At 40.5% G+C, this 25,648-nt stretch overlaps 1 protein-coding gene across 20 annotated transcripts in view; it reads left to right on the top strand.

The window, feature by feature from the left end:
- The window catches only part of SLC8A1 (solute carrier family 8 member A1), a 243,303-nt gene that overhangs the window by 179,485 nt on the left and 38,170 nt on the right, over window positions 1-25,648 (top strand). Inside the window, exons 2-7 of one of the 20 annotated variants that reach the window (XM_040993128.1) lie at window positions 9,186-9,292; window positions 11,488-11,508; window positions 11,930-11,947; window positions 12,055-12,069; window positions 16,725-16,793; window positions 22,182-22,312. In XM_040993128.1, the coding sequence (XP_040849062.1) occupies window positions 9,186-9,292; window positions 11,488-11,508; window positions 11,930-11,947; window positions 12,055-12,069; window positions 16,725-16,793; window positions 22,182-22,312 (361 nt within the window). Of the gene's footprint in view, window positions 1-9,185; window positions 9,325-9,834; window positions 9,941-10,752; window positions 10,780-10,938; window positions 10,950-11,487; window positions 11,509-11,929; window positions 11,963-12,054; window positions 12,070-13,617; window positions 13,633-15,218; window positions 15,229-16,289; window positions 16,304-16,676; window positions 16,794-22,181; window positions 22,313-25,648 lie in introns of all 20 variants that reach the window. The other 19 variants (XM_040993129.1, XM_040993127.1, XM_040993130.1 and 16 more) reach the window with 19 other exon arrangements.

The raw sequence follows: 25,648 nt of genomic DNA, 5'->3' as shown, positions 1-25,648 counted from the left end.
TGCCTTCTGGCATCTGCAGTTCTATATTTGTCCTTTTTATAGTGTCCTTTAATTATCACATACTTTTGTTAGCTTGGCTCAGTCCTCCGCAAGCTTTATTTCCCCCATTGTTAAAAATGTCTTTCAATTCTGAGATTCTATTATTGAGCCTTTCCACTGGATTTTTATTTGCTGTGGTGTGTCTTTAATTTGTAATAATTCAGCTTGGTTTTGTTTTAGTGTTATCATTTCCTGTGTGATGTATTTAATTTCCTTGAACTTTTGTATGCACTCCTCATTGTTGTTAAGAAGCTTTATAACAATTGTTTAAAATTCTTTATCCCCCATTTCCTCAAAGTCTTCCTCTGTTAACTCAGAGGTTAACAAAGGACTACTGCCCCTTTGCAGGTGAGGGGTCAGTAATACTTACTCACCTCTATCACTTAATTTGCTCTTGGTCATTATTATTCTAGTTAGCAGGTTCCTCTCCTTAGGACTAGTTTCCAAGCTGTGTTGCCTACTGGTCTCCAGGTCAATTTTACTGATTTTGTTCAGTACCAGGTTCTTCCTTTGCAGTTACTTGTGCCACTCCCTGCAACAATTTTCAGTCCCAGGCTTTTGTGCTAGGCTTCTACCATGGTCTGCATAGCCCAGCCCCTGGCTCACCACTTTCTAACCACCGTGATCCTGTGCTGTATCCTCACCATAGCCCTACACAGCCTTTCTCCCACTTCTGGTTCAAGCAGTACCAAAGATTAGGTAGACATCAGGTGTTCTAAGTCACTGGGTTGTCAGCAGTGCTGGTCTAGCTGGAAGCTGCAGGCCATTTGATCCAAAAGCCTGCTGGACCTATTTTGGGTGGAACCTGTAGGAGGCCCAGTCAGTACTATTTTCCCTTATCCTATTGTGCCATCCTGTTTCTCCCTGGTTTAGAGTCTATAGTTCTTAGTGTGGAAGTATGGCTTTGAGAGGGAAATAAATTGTTTAGGGCATGTGCCTTGGGTCCACAGAGAGTCACTATCAATCTCTCTGGGCATTGTGACACTCAGGGCCCTGTGCTTAGTGCTGAGGCAGAAAAAAGTGGTTGTCCCCTTGTCCCCCCGGCCATGCTCAGTGATTCTGGAACATGTGGCACCAATTATTGTGGCCCCATGAATATGTGATATTAATGGGTCCTTCCCTAGGTCCTCCTAGGCAGATCCAGTGGGGCTGTGGCCTCTAACATCAACAGTCCTAGTTCTGGAGCTAAAGCATGTGAACTAAAACCTGCTAAAATCCTACAGCAGGTATGCTACAAGGTAAATGGGAGATTTTGTTCTAGAGGTTATGAATTTAGGTGAGTTCTTCCCCATGTCTACCAGCAAGATTCCTGTGGGACTGAGAAATTTGGGATGAATTATTACAATCCTTATGTTGCAGGATATACTAGCAGGGTCATTACCTAGATCTCCCAATGTGGGAGTGGATTTCTATGCAGCACTGTTTGTGAAGCCAACTCATTCATGCACAGTGTGTAAGTGTTGCTCTGGGACCAGTACCTAAAAGTTCACATAGTTACAGAAGCAGAGGATCTCTGCTTTGTTACGCTGGTTAGCCCGACTCGGGATAATTTTTTTTTCCCATTTCTTTATTATAGTTTTGATAATTGTTACAGTTAAAAAGATTCAAGGGCTACAGGAAAGTGGGTAAGACTATTATTTCTACATTGTTTCCTTCATGTATCTGGGGTAAATGAGGATATTAAGGGAGAAGCCCCACCCAGCCTCCCACCCACCCCAGGTCCCTAATGTGGGGCATGCTGCAAGAGTCCTGCTCAAATGGTTTTGATAGGCAACAAGTCATGACTGTTGAACTATCTCGCCACTCCAAGCATGGTGAGGTCCCTGAAGAATCCACTGATTGACGTAGTCCATCTCAGAGTCTCCGTTTGCCCAGTTTTTCACTGCCAACATATGGCTGAGGTGGTTGATTGACTTGTTCTGTCCGATGTCTTTTCTTGGTCGGAGTTCTAAGTCCAGCAGTTCAATTGGGGAGATCTGAAAAGAAACTTTGTCTGAAGTGTTCTCAGACCAGTTCTTGTACGTACGAGCAAGTACAGGGCCTGGCTCAGTCCATTGCCCAGATCAGCTGGTGGTTGCGATTGCTGGGTTGGTTCTTTTTCCAGCCCAATTCTGGTCAGCGCACACTTAGCCCTCACATAAACCAGTGGGAGCTGCAACCCAGTCAGAGCAACCCACAATAACCCCCACCAGACCCGTCCCCTACCCTGGTTTGCCAGTATGTGCAGCAAACTAGTCCAGTCTGTCCCTTATCCCATTCAGCTCTCATACATGTCAATGGATATTAAAGCCTAGCTCCATCTAACCAGTTCCACTATCCAGCCCACATATATGCTGGTGAGTACCATTCTGTCCAGCCAGGTCTGCTCCTATCCTAGTTTTGTGCCCTCCAGTTGGAGTGGTAACCCAAGAGGGAGGAGTCCACTATTTTCCTTCTAGGCCACTCATACTCCCAGCTTGGCATTCCGTATTGTGCACCAGTCTTTGTCGTGACCGAACCTGGTTCGACCCACACTCTGTTCTGGTGCTCGGATTCACCAGTGGGTGATGTAAACTGATTCAGCCTGGTCTGCCCCCGACCCATGCCAAATATATACCAGTGGGAAACTTTCCATGGCCTGGTGTGGGTTGTTCCCTATCATGTTTCTTGCGCTTACCTGCCGGGTATGTGTCCTACCAGACGAGTTGCCCAGGTTCCTCCATCAGAACCTCTCCCAATGCCATATTTCACACATACCAGAGGGTCTATGAGCCAGCCCTACTCAGTTCACCTCCTGTCCTAGCAGGAACAGTGGCTTTTCCTGACTGGCCTTCAACCCTCTGGATGATTTCTAATAAGAGTGGAGCAAAGGTAGGCTCTGCAGGTGTGAGAGAGGGGAGGGAAGCAAGGCAGCTTCCTTTCTCCACATCCAATGATTCTTCAGACTTCAGTCAGCTCCCTGGCTGAAACAAAGTCAGTAGTTGACTATAGAATTCCTTCTCATGGGAGTATGTGTGGTGATTTCTTCTTACCTTGATAGGTTGGCAGCCCACAGCCAGCAGCTGGACACAGTAGTGTCTGCACATTTTCATCTTGTTCCACAGAGTCTATGGTGTTTTCTCTTTCCTGCCAAAAATTTGCATTAGTCAGACCCCTGAAAATATGGCCCTTGCTTTGTCTTGTTTTTCTACCTCCAATGCAGCTGAAGTTAGATTGGCCATACCCTACTCAGCTGCCTTGGATTGCCCCAACACAGACCTTATATTAAGCACCATGAGGAATCTTACCCTCTGAAACTTCCATTTCCAACATTGTACATAAAGAGGCTGTTTCTGGGCCCAGTAATGCTCCTTCCCCTGCATTTGAGAAGTATGAAAGAGATTTTCACAAGCCCACTGCAAACACTGTATCACAAGATACCTGCAGGAATATGAAACTAAGGCATACCCTGTCACCAGAAGTTGACTTAGAAAAAAATTCTAACACTTGATTTCTATCTTTTTGTAACTCTTTCTGCTTTTTCTATTTCTCCCTCAATGAAGGAAAGAGAAAGAGGAAATGGGAGGGAGATTAGAGATCAAGTAAATCACCGAAAAAGGGAGAGAAGGGAGAATAAAAGATGAAAAAGTCAGAAAAGAGAAAGATGATAGAAATAGCAGGCAGAGGGATGACAGAGGGAAAAGGAGAGTGAAGACAGTAAAGAAGCAACAAGGAGAAAAGAGAAAGATGAGAACGAATAAAGAGATGAGGAGAAGAGAGGAGAATTAGATGAAAGAGGAGTGAGAGGAATACCATTTACTTCTTTTCCAAAGGAAAAGAGCCAGGATCACAATCCAAGTCTTCTATGTAGGTGGCAGAAACCCACCTACTTGAGCCATCATCACTGTCTCCCATCCATGCTCTGTATTAGCAGGCAGCTGAAGCCAGGAATGAAACCCAGGAACCCAGGCACTCTAATATGGGATGTGAGTGCCTTAGATGTTAAGCTTAACTTTGGCTCCCTATTCATTCTTTAACATTTTAAATTATTTAGATATGTTGAGCAAACTTAATATATTTCACAATAAAGAGTTAGGACCATCGTGATACTCCCACACTATTGCTTAAGAGTATCAAACAAAGGCTGTGAGGAATTGTCAAATCTCAAAATGGCGGTTATGTACATCTAGATTATATAGAATGTTTTTCCTGATCTGAAGTATGTATGTAACGTGTGTGTATGTATGTAACGTGTGTGTGTGTATGTGTCTGTGTGACTGGCTTATCTCACCAAGCACATCAGTTTCCAGTTGCATCCATTTTATTGCAAAAGCATTGTTTTTGTTGGTGAGTAATATTAGGTATGTGTATATGTGCCACATTTTCTTTATCCACTCATTGATTGATCACATCTAAGTTGTTTACATATGTTATTTTAGCTCAACTCACAATAACTAAGCAAAGGTGCACAAATGTCTCAATGATTTCATTTCATTTTTGAGTAAATTCTTTAAAAATTAGGCTGTACATTCTTACCTTTCATTAGCCAGTTTCCTACCCAGAGTGAAAGCTTTTGCAATTTATATCCACACTGTACCTGAGTTCCACAACCAGCAAGTTTATTCTGCAGTGGGCCCAGGCATTGGTAACTTTCAAATCCTCACAAGGTGATAACATACAGCCAGGTCTGAAGCACAAGCACATGACACTTAATATATTACACCCTCCCCCCCAGTGAAAGAACCCATGTTGCTCTTTATAACAATACCTTTCAGAGTTTAACCTGCAACAGAATCATCTGGGGGTTTTGTTAAAGTGCAGATCCGGATCTGTGTTTCTGGAACGTGGCCCAAGATTCCCTCATGCGGACAAATACCTGCCCCCCAGGTGACACAGTCTCTGTTGGCTGGTTACTCAGAGTTAAGCCCTTCCATCCTCAATGCACCTTTCCGTGACACCTGTATCACTTCCAAGATGGAACTTTTTAAGCTAGCTAGAGAATGTAATATATGCTACAGACCTTCTCAAAATAGAACTGAAATTCTATCATTGTTCATACAGACACAGTGGATGTAAATATAAACCAATAATTCTCTGGATCTGCTTAGAATAATGAGCCAGATTCTTTAATGTGGTCATAAAAATGCTGCAGAGTTGAATGAATAAGGGACTTGGTTGTTGGCTGTGGATCACATTATTGAGAGATACTGGCCTTGGAGCTGGTCGCAGGAGACTCACTTTGTAACTGGAAATGACTTCTCTGAAAGTCATTGTTTGCTCTGAGACTGTATTTGGTAGAAATGACTTCTAGGAAAGTTAGGAAAATCTGAGGATTAAGGGATGCAAAGTGACAATCTTTCTGTGGACTTCTGACTTTGCCTAAAGAGAGAGAAATTATTTATTCTTGGAAAGGAAAAATTATTGCAGCGTCTAACTGTGGAAAATCTTCACTGAAATCTTTTCTGTGACAACTTTCAAAAGCAAACTCTCACCCTCCAGCTCTTCGTCTTCCAAATCCAAGGGCCATCTTAGAGAAAAGGCGGCACAGGACCAACAGGCTTGTGATACCACTTGAGCTCAACAATGAAAAACTCAAATATATTTTGAAGAGGTTTTCTCTGTCAGCCCTCACTACCAAAGGCACTTATTTCTATCCTCTTCCTGAGCTACCTCCCAATGTGAGGGCTCCTTATGAGTCTCTTTGAAGGTTTGAGGTCCTTTAGGACTCCTCAGGGAAGACAGGAAGAGACTGGAAAGTACAGATGGGTATTGGTTTGGTTCCCATCACATAAAAGATACTACTCTAATCAAAAGGAATGATCTGTACTTTTCCAATAAACAAATTGATCTTTCTTAGCCATTTTTCTCCTTCTAGAAATGAAATGCACTTTCCTGAAGTTGCTAGTCATGCTGAGAAATATTTAATGTTCACGTAGATTTTTAACTGCTTTGTTACTTAGCAAACATTTTAAAGTACACAATTCAGTTTCAAACAGATTTTTTAAAAAATCTAGTCAGTTCACCTTTCTTTCTAATAATAAATGAAAGCCACATGATACAAGTTTTTTCTTTCTTATCCATGGAATAATTGGTTTTGATTTAAGGGTTACATCTAACCAATGATTCCTCCTTTGTTTTGTTAACCTTTTAAGTAAGAGCTAACCAGGTGCTTTCCACTCTGGACAGAGCAGCCAATGTTAATTTGTGTCCCCGGTTACTCGGCATCCTTGTGATGACGCCAAGGTCAAGGGTGTCCATTGGGGCACCCCGGGGGGGTGGCCTTCCCTCAGGTCCTTAGGATTGTATTTCTGCTACACTACTCAGTGTGGAACCAAGGGATGCTTCTACAGATAAATTAGATTTGTCACCAAGGTTGGCCATCTCATCTCCTATACTGTCCCCACAGTTTAGAGAGGAGGCAGTTCTTGCACATGTTAGGCTCTGAAGGGAGATGGGGGCATCCCAAGGATGTGTTCTTTTAAGGATTACTTTATCTAACCCCAATTTTGATAGGGCGAGTAGAGGAAAAATAGTTGTTTGAAGCAAACGGTGAGCAGTACAAAAGATTTCCGAATTTGCCTCTCTTGATATAAAGGGCTAATTAATCATGACTGACTTCATCCTGCCACTTTTGACTGACTAAAATTTCTTTAATAATCAAATTTTCTATTAATAGCTTAGTGTGGAAGATGAGCTAAAATCAATATATAATTTAATGACTCTGCTTGTCAGGGGCATTATTGATTCTCTCACTAATGAATCTAAAATGATATGCCATTATGCAAATTCTATCTACTTTAGATGTCTTTGCCAGGTACCTAATCTTTTTCTTCATCTTTGATTCCCTAGCATCACAGTTATCAAATATTACAATATTTTCTAAGGGTTATGAGCCTAATGAATAGTGGTACCACAAATATATAAATATGTAGGACTACATAGACATTTTCATTTTATAATAGCTAAATAGTTCACATTCATCTGCTCTCTGGAATATAAAAAAATAAAGCTGTTATAGCAATAGAGAATTATATTCTATGGTATTTATCAGGGATTCTGTTTTTGTGATTAAGATCTCATGTTGCCCTGTGGGAATGAAACTGGTCCCTTTCCTACACAATATGAGCTTCATTAGAAAGACTGCATCAAATCATACTCCATTGTCTGTCTATATTTCTACAATCTTAATTGTGTGATGCATGCTAAGATGGGGAAACAAAGTCAGATGATCAAGATCATTACCTGAGTCGCCCAAGTAGGGGATGGCAGGTTTCATGTATTCTACCTTCAAACCAAGTGTGTTGGTCAAGAAGTTTACGGGATCATAATAAGGCACTTTCAACGTCCATCACATCTTTTCATTCTTGGTCTCCTGATGCTAATGTGTACAACTGCCATTTAAGGTTACAAACCTGTACAATATCAAAAAGCATGCCCTTTAGAATTTATAACAAAATGATTTTCCAGGTTTTTTTAGGGTAGGTTTCATCCAATTTAAACATCAAACTCAGTTCTATAGTAGAAAGTACACGTCATAATACCTTATCTCCTGTCGTGCTTTTTCTAATACTTTGGATATAAAGTAGTAACTAAACATCTGTGTTAATCAGGGCAGGTTGATACCTTTACAAATAGGTATGTAGGTGACATACAGAACATAGTTCTAGAAGTTACCTAGGGACTGATGACTATTACATGGAATTACAACGGTCATACTTTTTGTAGTTTCTTACTCGAGAAAAGTGATTGATGAAAGAACTCACTTGAAAGAGCACATTCATGGACTCCTACTCCGCAGGAGAAATTGTGATGCTGCATCATGCAGGAACGTTCTTTAACCGGGGAACAGAGGCTGTATCCTAGGCTTCAAAGGAACAGAATGGTTAATCTCATTTCTATAATGCTAGGCCAGGAAAACAAGACTTAGTTACATGACAAGAGAGGCTAGGAAATTTAGAGAATTAAAAAGCCACTTTCATGGATGTCATATTTGCATAAGAATGGAAGACTAATCCTCCTTGCCTAGTATCAGTCTAAGCAAAACTGGGTGACTTTGATCAATAAAAATTTATAAAACAATTTCTTTGCAGAAGAGCTAGAAAATCCTTTAAAAAAGCTAAAACATGGCATGTCCTCATAACTTTATAAAAAAACACTTTCAGGTACTTTAATTTAAAATGTCATTGGATAATGTTTGAAAATAGTTTCAAAGACAAATCATTATGTAGGTGGCTCTAAAGTAATACCCATACATGAGTTTCTTGAGTCCTTATTAACTAAAACTAGCCTTGATTTATTTTCAGAGTTACCTAGGCTACTTATGGGAAGTTGAGATTTGCATAATATTTGCATTTGCTGTATCAGTCATTCACAGCCCTATGACTGTAAGGCAAGCACTTGGATTATAGGAATGATTCTTGTTGAAATGTCTTTATCACTGAGGTTTAAAGTAGTATGACTGGCACACGCAGTGGAAGTTCAAACTCAACTTTAGGGAGAGAAGAAAAGAGCTGTAACAATGATTCTCTCCACTTGACACCCCACTCTGAGAATAGCTGCTTCGGGGCCAGCACTCCCATCTTGAGAGAAGTAAATAAATCATGAATAATTTGCTGTCTTGTCTAGGAGGAAAATCTGGCAAAATGCAATAAAAGCTTTGTTCTGGGGTAAGATAGGTTTAGATAGAGGCTTGTTGTTTCTTCTGAAATAGACACACTTATTATTTCAATAAAACTTAGCAGCAGAATCATGATGTTTGGAAGATACATAAAGCACCGGGAGGGGGAAAATGAGACATAAGTTTACCTTATCACTTAGGTAAACTCTGTTGATCCCTTCGTTCTACAAGAGCAAATTCTAGGGTACAGTTGAGACCAGCTGATTATTAAGTCTTTAACCAAGTAACGTATCTTATTAATGTGTTTCTTTGCTTTTCCTTCTCCTAATGGTGATGAACCTGTGAGGATTACGTGCTGTACTTAGTCCACAGTAATTGCATAACTCTGAGCAGGAGAGCTATGTACTCTGTGACCTCTCCCATCTTTCAGACTTACTGTATTCCCATTCCTGAAGGAGAAACTCCCAGTACGTTGCAGGAAGTGCAATGCATTCATGTTGCTTTGCTCTATTCTACATCCCTCTCCTTCCTCTTCCTCCGGTTCGTCAATTTCTATTCTTCTCTGTTTCAGCAAAACAATATCAGTCAAGGTAATTGATGATGAGGAATATGAGAAAAACAAGACCTTCTTCCTTGAGATTGGAGAGCCCCGCCTGGTGGAGATGAGTGAGAAGAAAGGTGGGGGAGCTGCTCCAGGACTGACCTGGACAGTTTCTGCTGGCCTGTGCCACCCCTGGATGCCTGCACTCTTCAGAACATGACTTAACCATGCACACAGGCCTCCGTCTATGTAACAGGGCAGGGCTCTCCCCTGGGGCCACAGTAGGCCTGGCCTTCAGCCATAGCAGCCAGTTGTCATCACTCTAACTCTCAGACCTCTTGGGTGATTTTCAGCAAAGTCAGGTTTGTATGTCTGAGGACACTGGTGCAAATGCTATGCAATTTTAAAATGGAGCCAATGTTTTGATTGACCTTTACAATTCATGGTACCATCTGACTACTAAACAAGGGGAAAAAAAAAAACATTACAATGATCAGTTGGCAAGGCAAGCTTAAGGGAGACCAGCTAAAAGTCTCCCAGATGCCCTTTTACGTATTTGAGGTGGCCTGTGTGCTCTCCATTCTCCATAACATCACAGTAACATCTGGCTTGGTGAACACCTAGAGCATGAGTGTGCGACTCCAACCATTTGTTTTGCCTTTGTCTTGTGTTCCCACAGGAAGATCATTACCATTAGAATATTTGACCGTGAGGAATATGAGAAAGAGTGCAGTTTCTCCCTTGTGCTTGAGGAACCAAAATGGATAAGAAGAGGAATGAAAGGTGTGAGAGTATACAAAGACATACCAGCGAGAAATTGTACTCTTCTCTCTCCGTGTCTCCTTACTCTCACACTTAACTCTCTCTTCTTCCTTGGCTTCCAAATACTATACTTCATTGCCTTTGAAGCTTTGGCAGTTTCATTCCCCTTCCCAAATTCACAAATGCACCAAGTAATGTCCATTTTCTTTGGGACATGCCAACTAACCTTGATTGCAACCAGATTTAATCAACACTGGATATAATGTTTATAATTCTGAATGATCATAGTAAAAAACATTTAGTTTTCACTGCTCTGGTCCACTCCACACAGTGGCTAAAATTATTGTCTTCTCTAAAACGTGAGAATGACTACTCAATAGCATTTCAATCATATCTCAACATAAATTGGAAGAAAAAAAGACTTAGTGCATGTATGTAGTATTGGATAGGTCCAAAGGCAATTAATGAAAAACATCAGAATTCAATAGTTACACTTCTTTAAAGAACCCAGGTTTATAAAATAACAACAGGTATATTTAAAGAATAGCATTATCAATATTCTCATGTTCACTTGACATGACAAATACAGCATTTAAAATGCACCACATTCGAGTATATGAGACCGTTGTCCTACCAGTTTTCTTTAGTCTGAAGGATATGGTCCTTTGGTAAGAACTTAAGAGTTGCTTACAGAATATCCAGCCTATTACTTACTTGTAAATGTGTTCCTAGAAAGCACTTTCATCTCAGGGAAATATGTCCTGGAGGCATATCTTTCAGTAGCATTTTAGTAAGATATGCTCTCATGTAAAACCAAATTAAAACTTCTTGAAAGCATTATCCAGTTTGTTCTCCTCACCAGGTGGATTCTTCTCACTATAAATAAAAGTACTGACTTGTATAAGAATGAATCCTCTAATGCTACCCTCAAAAGGGGGAAAACGGAGTCTAAACAGTAGTTTTAATATCCCCACCTACACTGAACCTTGAAGTAATCTACTTGATGGAATCATCCAGGTAGCTTTTGCTGAAGTGAAGTGCTACAGGACCGTCTGGGTTGACAGCGCACACCCTGACTTACAGTATGCTCTCCACACTGTCCCTGCCTTGTCAACCTCCTATGAGTGTTACGTCCTCTAAAAGTGTTCACTGTCTGCTAATGTGCAGAAGTCACAGCAAAGGACACATCAATCAGCATTAATTACTGAGACTCTGACTTTAACAATCTTAAAACCATGAGCAACTCTTGGTGGGCAAAATATCATCCACTAAAATGTCCAGAGAGAGCTTTTTCCTGGTCCTATGTCCGTTTTTAAAAGTTATTAAATAGAAATGTCCCACTAGGCAAAATTGTTTCACCCCGTATGTTGTTTCTTTAATCACACCCGTGTGTAGACACTTCTTTGGGAATTGTTCATTTGTCAAATTATTTGGGGGTGCGCCAATTTGTAACAGTGGGTCCCCACTACTCTAGGTAGATCTGCCTGGACTTCTTTCTGCTGATATTCCTCTTTTCATTACTCATCTGGTCTCTTACTCTGTGTTTGTCTTTGTCTTTGTTTCTTCACAGCCCTGTTGTTGAATGAGCTTGGTAAGCATTTCATTTCTTGCATTTTCTTTCCATTTTTCTAGGTTATTTTCCACTTCTGTCAGGTGACACGGTATCTCTCTGATGTTAATCTCTATCGATTTGCTAGAAATACTGTTACAGAGAGCCACTGACCTCTTTTATGAAGGTCAAATGGTTTATATTTTATAGGTTATAAACCTTTTAAAAATCATTGATTTCCTAGGTATGCACAAGAATTACGTTTGTGCACAAAATTTCAGAATGTAAAATAATTTGTGATTCAGTCATGACTAGATGGTCAACATCTTAAATTAAGAATGTTAAGATGCAATTCCACAAGGTCTTTTTATCCTGGGTGGGTTACCAGACAGTGGGATTTTAGTATTAGGTCATTTAGAGTGTTTCATTTTTAACATTCATTTCTTTTTCTTTTCCTTTTTAGGTGGCTTCACAATTACAGGTATGGATTTTGAAAGTCTAATACTATCTATTTTTATTTTATTGTCTTATTGTATATTGGTAAATTTAAAAAGAATCATTTCTCCTTTTTGTTTGTTTTTAATAAAGGAAAATACCTGTGTGGTAAGATAATCCAAAAAAATTATTTCCCGGATGCTCTTAAAAAAACCAACTCACATGCCGTGTAACCCACATTAACGTATCTGTGGCACAGGGTGTATTCTTGTTGGTGTTTACACACCTAACGTTTTATACAGTAACATGTGTGTTGTCTTTATTTGATGGAAAATTCCTACAGAGACTAATTGTTTACATTTTACATTAATTCTCAAATATTCACGTAGCACCAATGATGTGCAGTGGATGCTGGTAGGTAACACAAAGAATAGCAGTAATAACATTGGCCTCGAATAAGCACAGGAATTGACATAGAAGACTGGTCTATAGCACAAGAACTGGTTCCTCGTAATAGATAACATCAAGTATGGAGAGAGCAGAACAATCCCTACCTGATTCCATCACGCCCAGCAGAGCTGCACTTTGGGGCTTTATGTGTTCCTGTAAATATGGTCACGAGTCATACTGGAAACAACTTGTAGAATCTCAGGATGTCTTAAAGTCTTAAATCCAGATTAGCATCACCTTGTGTTGACAGCACTTTTCTTCACAATTTATTCATTTGAAATTGTTAGAGGAAGAAGTAGCGAGCTCTTCCAACTGCTAGTTAACTCCCTCACACGGCTGCGGTAACCAGACAGGACTGTGCCAGTGCAGAAGCCAAGAGTCAGGAAATCCGCCTGGGTTTTCCACATGGGTGCAGGAATGCAAGCACTGCTGTTCTCCCAGGCACGTTAGCAGGGAGCTGGATCAGAAATGGAGCAGCTTGGATTCAACCCGGCTCTAATGTGGAATACTACAGATGGTGGCTTAACTTGCTGAGCCGCAGCCCTGGCTCCATGTTGACCACATTACTTAACCTCCATTTGTATATAAGAAAACAGAAGTAGGGTTTTGCTAATTCCTTGCAGCGCCCCTTGTTGACCTTAACTCTCTTCTTACCCTTTCAGAATTATCTGTGTGGATTCAGGGACAAATATCATAAAGTAGCCCTAATTTGTAACTACAGGCTGAGGGTATTTCTACTGCCCTACATTTGTATCTTAAATATCACAGCCCAGTATCATGAGTAAATGTGAAAGAATTTTCTAATACATTGTACAGATATTAAAATTTTAAATTCAGAAAAAAAAATATGAAAAAGGAAATCTTTCTAAAATTACTACTAATAAAAATACCACGGCAGGAAATAGGTTGTATTGTGGAAACTCAGTAGCAAGGAGTTCCAACATAATTCTGTCCAAAATGGAATATTTTAAATATGGGAGAAACTTCACATGAACTGTTGCTCTTCACTGTTGATATCTCCTGGACATAGTCTTTAACAGCAAAATGACTCAGACTGTAAGGTGTTGAAAAGGTTAGGGGTTGGCAGGGTGGTAAAGCAAGCTACTGGCGGTGCCAGCATCCTATCTGGGCAGCAATTTGTGTCCCAACTGCTCCACTTCTTTTTTTTTTAAGATTTATTTTTATTATTTTTTTTATTGGAAAGGTGGATATACAGAGAAGAGAGACAGAGAGGAAGATCTTCCATCTGATGATTCATTCTCTAAGTGAGCGCAACGGCCGGTGCCATGCCGGTCCGAAGCCAGGAGCCTCTTCGGGGTCTCCCACGCGGGTGCAGGGTCCCAAAGCTTTGGGCCGTCCTCCACTGCTTTCCCGGGCCACAGGCAGGGAGCTGGAAGGGAAGCGGGGCTTCCGGGATAGAACAGGCGCCCATATGGGATCCCAGGGCGTGCAAGGTGAGGACCTTAACCACTTGCGCCACCGCGCCAGGCCCTCCACTTCTGATCCATCTGTCTGTGACCTGGGAAAGCAGCAAAGGCTGGCCCAAGTCCTTAAGACCCTGCACCCATGTGGGAAGCGGCCAGAAGAAACTCCTGGCCCCTTGAACTTCATATTAGCTCACCTCTGTCCGTTGTGGCCATTTGGTGAGTGAAACAGTAGATTGAAGACCTCTCTCTCTCCTTTTCTGTCTGTAAAATGTGCTTTTCAAATAAAAATAAATCTTTCAAAAATAAAAAGGATAGCTGTTTGAAACAAAAGAAGCCGTCATACAGGATTTCTTAAACTTGATTTTTCTAAAGATCTCCCAGTAATATTTTCTGATATCTATACCACTGATGATTATTTTTTAATTCAATTGCAAGAATTTGCATTTTTAAACTTTTCTCACCGTCACTTGAACACATTCAAGTCATCTCAGAAATATTTTGATTATGTCACCCCAAAATAAATTAGTTATCGTTCAAAGATTTGAAGAAGGTAGAGATTTGGCAAACCAGCCTTTATGACGTCATTGTGATATTTTTTAAGTCAGCCACCATAGAAATAGCATCCTATCCAGCAGTAACGTCACTTCTATGGTGTCTGGCAATGAGATCTCAACTGAAAATATCCCAGACTCAAGAATATCCTGTTAAATGCACTGACGTATACAGATATTTTCTGATTTTCTTTACCAGTTATATTACGATTTTTTTAAGGCCTTCTTGCTATATCACTTGAATCACTTTCCCTTTCTATACCTCAGGTAATGAGACCCTAATTTTTTTCTTTCCTAAAATTTCATTCTGAGTTCTATAATTTCCATTCAATAATGTGTAGTATTTCCTACCTTGGCCACATATTACATTCAAAATGATAGAATCACTTCATCTGAAGGTTTCTATCATTTCTTCAATACATTATTCCTATTGGCTGAAATTTCAATCTAAAAAACAATTTTTCTTTTATGACCTTTTTCCAAAACTTGAAATGGATGCATAAAAACAAAAAGATGTTCCAGAATATTATGGCAATGTCTGCAGTGGCCTGGCCATTCTTGCTTTCCTAGAAAAGGGCCACCTTCCAGGACCCCTCTTTATTAACAGCTAATGTCCAGATCCATGTTGTTCTGACACTCCAGAATGAAGTTCTGACATGGAAGCCTACTAAGAGAAAAGCAGCTTGAAGCTCATTTAAGGCTTTGAAGTGAAGACTTCTGAGTGGTAGGGGCGATAGAGAAGAATTAATTCAACCCTTAGGTTTGCTTGCAGTTTTTTTTTTTTTTTTGTGGACTTATGCACAGTTACAAGTCTGCATCTAGATTTGAAGCAAAGTACATGAAAATTGAAAAGTCATTTGCCACCCAGCCTAATACCAGTATTTTGGAGATTTTAATTAGTAGTGGACATTCAAAGCTTGGAGGGGCTTTGGGAATTTACAAAACTTTGCTTCACTGAAAAAAAAAATCTTATTTGGAGTTATGATCGCTTCTCACTTTGAACTGCCTGCCATATGGCTAAATAAAGTCAGTGAAACACTTACTATTCATTGTAATAGTTGCTCACTAACATCATAGGATAGGATTTTGTTGTTTTCGCTGATAGAAGAGGGAACGAACATTTCAAGAACTTCACTGGTCTGTCCCAAATCAACTATTCAAGGTGTGGAGCCAGGTCGTCTGTCTTTGTTTCCAAGAGTGTACTGCCTATCCTAACCCCACTAATGAAATATTTCCCAGCCCCAGCTTTCCCTCATTCATCTTAAAATTTCAGAATGAACACCTTTTCAATCCAAAGTTGGCCTATATCTTCTAAATACCATTATACTTGAAACCTAAGAGGAATGGTATAAACTAACATATATAAATACTTATACTGAACCAGAATTCTTAATTTTTAAAAATAAAGAAGAAAGGGTATATTTGATCCTCAAATATTCTAAGTTATATAGCTATAACCCTAGAGCAATCAATATTGTCCTTAATATTATTCTTCTAATTATTATACACATCATAAGTCATTTACATGCCTTTTTTAAGAAAACCCAACAGTGAAAATACTGACAGTTGAAAATTTATCACTCCAATCCCCGAGTTTGATGTACACAGCCCAATTCAACTATATTTCATTTTGCAACTGAGAAAAAAATGAGTCTGAGGAAAAAAAAATGCTTTTCACATGTTTAGATGGCAAACAAGCAATGGAGTTGGCACTGAGTGCCAAGATTACCAGGACAGTTCTGATTCCCTCTTGATCAAAGCAAACAGCAGATGCATCTGGAAGGCCTCTGAACCAGTAATTCAACGAAAACCCTGTACCTTGTTAGTTCCAACAGTTATTGTCTATGCTGTGACTTATCCTTGCAAAATTTGCAAATGCATATAACATTCTCCTGTTCAGACTTCTCGGGAAATAGAATGAGTAAGCATGGTCCCAAGTATTATGTTACTAGACTTTTAGACAAACATGACAGAGTGGGTAGTTATTCACATTTTACATGCAGAAAAACAGCCTACTCCAACTATACCACTAATATTAATATGCTTTAAAATCAGGACACTGACATTATGCTAAATTCTTTCTGTTTCATGATTCTTCTGGAAGCAGTAACTTTAGGGATCTGGGTACTCTAACTAAGGCACCTGCAGGAATATGGATGAGTCTCCATAATCTGACCCATGGATTATTGGACCAATCTGTGAGGAGCGATCTGTGTCAATTTCCTGCAGTAAAAACTATCTTTGACCCAAAGTGTGATTTGTGACCATTTAGTCTCCTACTAACATTGCTTGCAATGTGTGCATCTGGTGTGCTGTTTAGCTTACTAATTCCACAAAGATGTGACAGAAAATAGTGCAATCTACTCTGCTGATTTTCTACCTGTCCTTTTGCTAGGCCAACCTGTCTTCAGGAAAGTTCATGCTAGAGATCATCCTATTCCCTCTACTGTAATCACCATTGCAGGTACTCATTTTATCACAGTCCTTGGAAACTAGAGTCTTCAAGTGTTATGTCTTTTGACATTAAATTCATATGTTGGCCTTTGTCCTATTTAAAGTCTTATTATGGGATGCAGTGGCTTTTCTGGCATCTGAGAGTCCAAAGGATTAGTAACAAAATGCAACCACATCAAGGTGGAACAGGGGACCCTGGGGGTGGATGGGCAGGAGGGTGAGCAGCATAGACTTACAGGAACCACCGATCCAATAACTGCTCTCAAGTTTCAGTAGATTCCATATTTGTTGGTAATAACTCCTATTCATGAGTCTCTCATCCCACATATCATCATAACAATCTTTAAAAGCTTAACTGTATTTTTTCCCAGGGGTTTCTATTCTTGTTTCCGGACGACATGATGTTAACCAAGTAGTGCACAGATGTTTTTACATCGGTAGGGTTTCTCCATAGGGGAAATACAAAAAATTGATGGTGTCAACAGAGGATTATACAAGTCTCTGAGATTTACTATGGATTCAGAGCCTGGATTATCATCTCCTTTCCCTAAGTCTTGCATGAGGACAGGAATATTTGCTCCTCAGTCACCACCCTTGTCCATCAAGGGCAATAGCAGTAGAAACACTACTCCCCAACTCAGGGGCACTTTCCTCATCCTCAATCCCATGCCTGCATCCATTAATCACAACGTCCAGCCCCCATTATGGACATGTTCTTTAATATTGTCATGGAAATAAAAGTACCAGACTTGGACCTGGCACAATGGCCTAGTGGCCAAATCCTCACCTTGCATCCCATGGGAGCACATATGGGCACCAATTTGTATCCCTGCTGATCCATTTCCCATCTGGCTCCCTGCTTATGGCCTACAAAAGCAACAGAGATTGGCCAAAAGCCTTGGGACATGTACCTATGTGGGAGACCCAGAAGAGGCTCAAGGCTCCTGGCTTCAGATCAGCTTGGTTCTGGCCATTGCAGCCACTTGAGGAGTGTGCCAGCAAATGAAGATCTTTCTCTCTGTATGTCCTCTTTTTAGATCTGCCTTTCCAATAATAAGATGGAATAAATCTTAAAGAAGTACCAGACTCCTTAATCTCTTACCAGAACAGACAGAAAAGCACTAGAAACTTTCGAGAGATCTCTGCTTTGGGACTGTCAACATTGCTCTGAATAAAGTATCAAAATTATGCTAAGCAAATTCTTCTATCACTGGCCATTTTCCCTTTTCATTAGGATGAACATGTTTTATTTATATAATTGAGTACCCCCAGTAGCTGCCTGGGAACAATGTCTACATTGAGATAGACTGTATGAGTTTTGTGGGTTTCTCTAGTAGCAATCCCCACATTGCTTAAAATGCAGTTGGAACCAGAAAGCATTAGAAATGAACAAGAACCACAATGCTTCTAAGCAGCTCCACATACTTCTGCTTTCCCCAAATCCCAGGTACCCACTGGTACTCTTCATTGGTAATTGCTTGCAAAACCCATTAGGAGAAAGAACCTCTACTGGTAATTTTATGCCAGCACTAAGTTGTGTCCAGTCAATGCTGACTTTTAACAGTGCTTATTAAATATTATGCATTTGGTTCTTAAATTGCTTTGCGTGGTTACAATTATGTAACATATTCCCAACTTCTCAATAAAATATGGTATTTTTTAAAGGAATATGTGTTAAAAGCACGTAGAATTAATTTTCTCTGCCTCAGAACCACAACCGAAACCACAGCCTATTACTCTGCATAACAAGGAAAATGAAAATGATTTGGACCATAATGCGATGATCTGCTTTTGATCAAGTGTTCAAAAGCAAAGGAAACAACACAACAAATGAGAGTGAACAAAAGTGATTAAACCATTTCCCTATTCAATAAATGTTTCTAACAGGAATACTTTTAAAAATAGAGATCATACCCCATTTTTGGCCAATGTAAACAATCTAGAACATACATACTAACTTACTAGTTAGCCAGCTCCCATGTCTCAATTGCCTGCAAATATAATTATCTCTTAAACATTCATTACAAATCTTAAGTGTAAATAACCTTGTCCCTCCCAAGTTGGCTGTGTCTGTAAGCTCTGACTTCTCTCTACTTACAACGCATTCCCTCACCTTACTAGTCATTTTTTGTTTTTGTTTATACATAGTGAACACATCCCTTGTATTACAGATATACAGATTTAAGAACAAAATGATTCCTCCCACACTATGCTCCTTCATGTCCATACTCCCACCCTTCTAGGTATTGCCATCACTCTCTCCTGCTCATGTCCCAAACCAATGTCCTAGTTTTCCCCCGATTCCCTGGGGCAGACCCAGTTACTCCTCCACTCTGGTGCCTCAACCCTCACCATGCTGCACTAAATGTTGTCCATCTGTATACCATCTTGCCATCATGTATATGAGCTATTGAGCTATTGAGAGTTGGAGGCTCAGGGCTAGAAGAGGCTGTAATGACATGTATCCAGTGACTAAGTAACCTTTAAATGGACAGTGCAATAAGGAGGCTTTACAAACCGGGAGCTAGAAGGTCACACAGCAAATTCTCACTGATCACCTACTGCATTTTATATAATCTGATAGGTTCTGCTGGATGTGAGGACAATTCAAAGATGGTAACATTGTTCTATTCCAGCAAATTTCATTTTCTGTGTTTGTATATAAAAGTAACTTAGATTTTTAAAAAAGATTTATGAGAGTTCCTGCTCAGTATACATAAGGAATATTACGGAATCAATGTAAGGTTATAACATTAATTTTTCTACTTGTTTAATTGTTTTTTGAATATTTTTACATAGGTGATTAGGGTGATTAGGGTAAATAGGATCAAGGACTACAGGAAGGTGGGTGAGATCACAATTTCCACATACTCCTTTTCTTCCTGTATCCAGAGTTTTAGGTGTTGAGTCTCTGATCGTCAACTAGGGAATAGTTCATGTAATAAAATGTGAGTCTTGAAAAATAACGAGGGTTTAATTTGATGGAAATAGCAAAGCTTTGACGAGCAGATAGGGAAAGAGTGTGGTTTGCAGCTAAGACGTTCTACATTCCTTTAGGTTAGTATGATATCTGATAAGACTCTTACATTTTTGTCATTTTCATATCTCTTTTGCAATTTTGCTTTGATTACCTGCCAACTATGTTTATTGCTTCCTTAATATATTTTGACATTGCCTCACATTTTAATTTCACTTAGTTGGTTCTTAGGACACAACTTTAAGTCACTAACACATGAAAAACTATGATCGCTTGCCATAATTGGAAAATAAAACAAAAGTTGATCATGGAAACAAATGTTATTGGGTTCTAGCTAGATTCTGTCCATTATCTGCACCTGAGAACTGTTTTCTCTATCTTAAAAGGTAACAAGTAGTTGTAGATTAAATAGAATAATTTTTTAAGATTTATTTATTTTATTGGAAAGGCAGATAAAGAGAGAAGAGGAGACACAGAGAGGAAGATCTTCCATCCGATGATTCACTCCCCAAGTGGCCACAACGGCCAGTGCTATGCCAATCCAAAGCCAGGAGCCCACTTCTTTCCAGGTCTCCCACGCAGGTGCAGGGTCCCAAGGCTTTGGGCTGTCCTCGACTGCTTTCCCAGGCCACAAGCAGGGAGCTGGAAGGGAAGTGGAGCTGCCGGGATTAGAACTGGCAACCATATGGGATCCCAGTGTGTTCAAGGTGAGGATCTTAACCATTATGCTATCACACCGGGCCCAGAATAAAATTTTTAAATAAAAGATTGTAAGATTAAATAAAAAAGAATCTTTCACAGGCTGGCATGGCGATGTGGCTTTATGTGCCACATCACATATGGACACCAGATCAAATTCCATCCCAGCTCCCTCAATGGCCTGGGAGAACAATCAGGGGAAGGCACTTTGCCTTCCTTGGACCTCTCCCATGCACAAGGAAGACCAGGCTAAAGCTCCCGACTCCTACCTTCAGGAGTGAGACCTGGCTGTTGCAGCCACTCGGGGAGACAACCAGCAGATGGAGCGAATTTCTGTCTTTTCCTCCTCTCTCCGTGTTAACTCTGCCTTTCAAATAAATAATCCTTTTAAAAATTAGCTTACCCTTATTTGATTTCATTTACCACACTATCCATATTTTAGTACCATGTTCCAATTCCTATTTTGTGAAGTGGAAAGCAAAGACCACACTTCCTTTGCGACACACTGTCTCCATTTTTTCCTACCTAAATTACATTGAGTCACATTCAATGCAGTGGCCAACTGTCTTAGGAATTATTTTCTGTGATCACTAGTACAGCAAACGAGGCCCCACTCAACAGGGACCCTAGCTAAGCAGAAGCCATGGCTCTCCAGGAATGGGAGGTGTGAAGCACTAATTCCTAAGTAAAGAAGGCAGGAAGCCTGGGTGAGAAGACCCTCTCATTTGGATGTCTTCTCAGCTAACAAACTCCTGACCTGGGTGCTCTGCCCAGAGTCCCAGAGGTGAGGACATCACAGCCAAGCTGGGGCTGTATTTATTCTGCTTGACATGGACAGGAAGTTGTCTGTCTGGTTCCAGCATCCTGGGCCTCAGGGGGGAAGCTAATTAAAAGACTAGTATGTGCCCCTCTCATGCGCCTGGCCTTCCCAGTCTGGAATTCATCCTAACAAACATGCAGAGACAGCCAACTGTGAGCTTCCCCCTCATTAGGGGATTCTTGAATCCATTAACATCTTAGCACTCTGCTGGCTTCTCCTGGTGTGTACACTATGCGGTGCTTCTGGAAATAATCATGCTCACATATGGAATGAATGGTAATACCCCTAAGGCTTCACCTTCACACTCCCTGTTTACTTGCAGCTCAGTAAGGTCAGGGTTTTCCTGACACAGTTTGATATTGTACCAGAGCAAGGAAACACTAAAACTGCCAGTGATGTTGTTGTTCTATGCTTAACTTACAACAGGGGCTCTTCCCAAGTGAAAGGCTAAGATCAGAATGTCCTTTTCACCACCTCTTTGTCCCTTGGGCATTTTCTGTTCCCTCTCGAAAATGGAGGAAGGAGAGACCACAATTCTTCATTCTGCAGGGTCACCCTAGCTACGGCTTCCCTCAAGCATACCCTTCAGCAACATGTACCAACAGTAAGCTGAGCCCTGAAAATGTGCAAACTCTTTCTCAGTGACTTGCCCCGCCCCCATGCATCACTTTCCTCATCTGCACTTTCACATGAGCTCACACTGAGACGTTACCATCAACGCTTACTGTGCTATACTGCTCAGTACAACAAGCCTCTGAACAATTCTTCCCTCACACTCATGACCTTCACTAAGGGCCGTTTTGTACAACCTTGGGTATGCCTCCATGCTTTTGGTAGCAGGCTGTAGGAGGTTCTCAATACAAATGGACACATTACTCACTGTCTCACTTTTCTTTTCACAGATGAATATGATGACAGACAGCCACTGACCAGCAAAGAGGAAGAGGAGAGGCGCATTGCAGAAATGGGGCGCCCTATCTTGGGAGAACACACCAAGTTAGAAGTGATCATTGAAGAATCCTATGAGTTCAAGGTATGCCCACCAATACTACCCAGCCAAGGTGCCAGGCATACCCTGGGTTGGGTTAGATGAGTGATCTGGAAAAAGATGTAGATTTGATTTTAGAGATTAACTCATGAATTGAGAGGTCTTCAGAGCCAGACTGATTTTGTAGATTTGGCAGAGAACAGAAAGATCCAGTAAACTAAATCACATCAGGGAAAGAACCGAAGAGGTGGCATCTGTCACTACACAGGGTTAGATGTGCCCCAGAGGAAAGGCTTTGTCTAAGGGGATAGTGAGGAAGACACAAAGGTGTTACATGTGAAAGAAACCAACGTCTATTGGAAAGGTGAACATTATCACGAGAAAATTATTCGCAGTGCTGGGTTAGCAGGCTTTTGTTTTGGAGGGAGTACATACTTTGTGTTCCCTCGCCCAAGGAGACATACCTTTGACACACTCTCATTTATATGTATCTATCTCTCTCTAGACCCATTTTAGTGCAGTTACATACTGACGGCTCATTGCTTACAACCAGAGTTTTTATTGGAGCTGACAAAAATTGCATTCCCAGTTCTCTAAGCAATGAAAGTCATTGCTTTTTAGAAGTTAAATATATGAACTTAAAACTTTGATGGAAAAATTCCTGTTGACTATTAGCTGCTCTGTCTGCACCCATCGCATTTCTCATCCCTTCCCACTCCTCCAGTCCTAACCCCTGTAAAAGCCTTAAAAGGAACCATACCTCACTTTGCTGTGAGACAAGAAAAAAATATGTCCTCTCTTATCCTTTCCAACATCACAAACCCAGAGCAGAGAAATATTTTCCTTACTTGTCTTTCAAAATCAAACTTTGCTCCTGCTTGAAAACCCACAATGCAGGTTCCAAAAGGGACAATCAGGCCCCAACTTTGAAACTTCACGATTTCATCTGGAGTGCTGGGTCCATTTGTTAATTTTTCTAAAAACTTTTTCTGACAGGAGATAAGTGAAAGTAAAATATCTTTGCGATGAAAACATTTTTAAAAAGCTAAGATGTAATTAAGCTCTCTCCTTCAGTCCACTGAGCATCTATGAATTCCTCCTTGTACTCATTCCTGTTAAAAGAGGGCAGAGAGTAAACAGTAACGAGGCATTACCAGAACAAGCTTGCCCCTCCCTGGGTTCTCCCAGGGAATGATGCGTTCTCTTATGAGATGACCCCAACCATTTCAATGAAAATATGCTTGTTCAGTGTACTGACCCTCCCAGACCAGCTTACAGAAGTCATTTCCCCTCATCTCTCCAAGTTCACCAATGCACTTACAGCATCTAAAGGATGCCTTAGGGACATATTTCTGAACTGCCCCCAATCATGGATTTTGAGATTTTTATCATTCATTTAGAAATTTTATTTTTCTAAGACATGGTTATTTTAAAAATCTTGTTCCTCTGGGGTGCTCAGATGTGGCATAACATGTTAAGTTGCCACCCATGTTGCTGACATTTCCATATGGACAAAAATTTAAATCTAACCTGCTAGACTGCTGATCTAGTAATGACCTAGAAAGCACAATACAATATAGCCCAAGTTTTTGAGCATGTGCCACCCATGGAAGAGACCCAGAAGTTTCTGGCTTCAGCCTGTTCAGCTGTGTTACAACCATTAGAGGAGTGAATTGACAGAAAAGATCTCCACTTGTTTGTCTCTATATCTCCCTCTGTAACACTAACATTCAAATGAAGTATCTTTAAAAAAAAATTGTTGTTCTCAGCTTGCAGACCTGATTAGGAAGCCAAGCATAGGTGACATCTCAGTTTCCCACTCTGCTTTTGCACTGAGTTGCTGCCTAATGTGATGAGACCAAAGGCTTGGCTTCACCAGCACTCCTCACTGATGGTGACGTTTAGACAAACTCTTGCAAAGTTAGTACAGTACAGGGTTTTTTTTTTTTTTGCTGGCATTTAGGATCCCTGGAATCCAGCTAAATGCAAAGAATAATGTCTGAGTTCAGGTTTCTAAACTTCAAATTCATCTTTATTAATTATCCTGTTCCCCATAGCTCAAAGAGTGACATGTATGCAAATTATGTCCTAAGAAAACCCTCTGTACCATAGTTCCACAGGACTAACATGAACTATTATTTAGACTATTGTGGATTTACATTCAGTGTATTTTTAAAATTGTTCTTAAACATATTTTTTTGCAGAAAAGCTTGTGTTATAACGTAGAGCAGCCTATCTGTTCAATTGTTTATCTCTCACATGGTGAGATGCTCTGTTTTAGCTTCTGCACAAATAATGTCCCTTTGGAGAGAGCTGCCCCAAATTTCCATTACGCATAGGAAAATCAAGGTCATTTCTTGTTAAATTCTGTGCAGCACTCTGAATTGGCCTCACCCTGATGCTCAGAGTGCTTGAAGAGATGTTGAGTAGGGGAGAAAAGGCAGATGCATGTCATGTGCTTCAAGTTATGATAGGCAACAGGCGTGCTGTTATGGCTTTTATCAGGGGCACCAGCAGTTCCAAACACAAGGCTAGGAGCTGAATGTCACCACCCTAAAGACATGCAATCCAGCCAGGAATAATGCTGCAAACACAACATGAGCCCGTTGGAGAAAGACAATGTTTCAAGTCAGTTCTAGTGCCTCTGTCTGGAACCAGCAGAGTTGTAAATATAACATGATTTTGACCTTTTCTATCCCCCCCCCGCCACTGCCTTTTCCTTACTCTATGTTGGCTGATAAAATGCTGCCTCTCAGACCATAGTCAATTCAGGTACACTGCATTAAACATGTAAAGATCAGACCTAAGAAAATTAATACATGTTTTTTTTTGCCTCTTTGCAATGAGTGGAAATTGGAGGATGCTCTGACAGTAAGTGTGGATGTTTGGTAGATTAGTCTGTCATTGCTTCTCTGGAGAAGCAGCCTTGATCGCCTGGAAGCGGCCCTTCTCCCTGTAGTTGCCATGATTTGTAGTAGTGCTTTGAGTGCATCTGCTGACTTAGTTTTCTTGCAAATGCTTGACTGCTCCTGTTGTTCTGGTAACTCGGTTTACAACAATAGAAAATGCTAATTCTACAAAACTAAGCACTTGACCAGTCTAATGAAAATCAAGGAGTCTTCAGTACAACCCCAGCCAGCAAAACAGGGTCAGAGTAACGTAGTGCAAGGTAAAGTGTAGTGTGCCCTAAACCAAAAGCATTTAACTAGTTTAGCTTTCTTCTACGCTTGTATTTTCTACTTTGCATCAGGAGTTGACTGAGAGTATAATTCTGTAAAAGCCATAAGGCTGACCAAATCGGTAGCCAAAGAAAAATTCTACCATGATCATGCAGCAAGCGACCTTGAAGTTTGCTGCCAGGTGGCATTTCATCAACTAACA

The sequence above is a fragment of the Ochotona curzoniae genome, unplaced genomic scaffold (genome assembly GCF_017591425.1).
Source record: "Ochotona curzoniae isolate NIBS_2020 unplaced genomic scaffold, NIBS_Ocur_1.0 contig_883, whole genome shotgun sequence".
NCBI classification, from domain to species: Eukaryota; Metazoa; Chordata; class Mammalia; order Lagomorpha; family Ochotonidae; genus Ochotona; species Ochotona curzoniae.
This window is presented reverse-complemented; position numbering and strand designations above follow the sequence as displayed.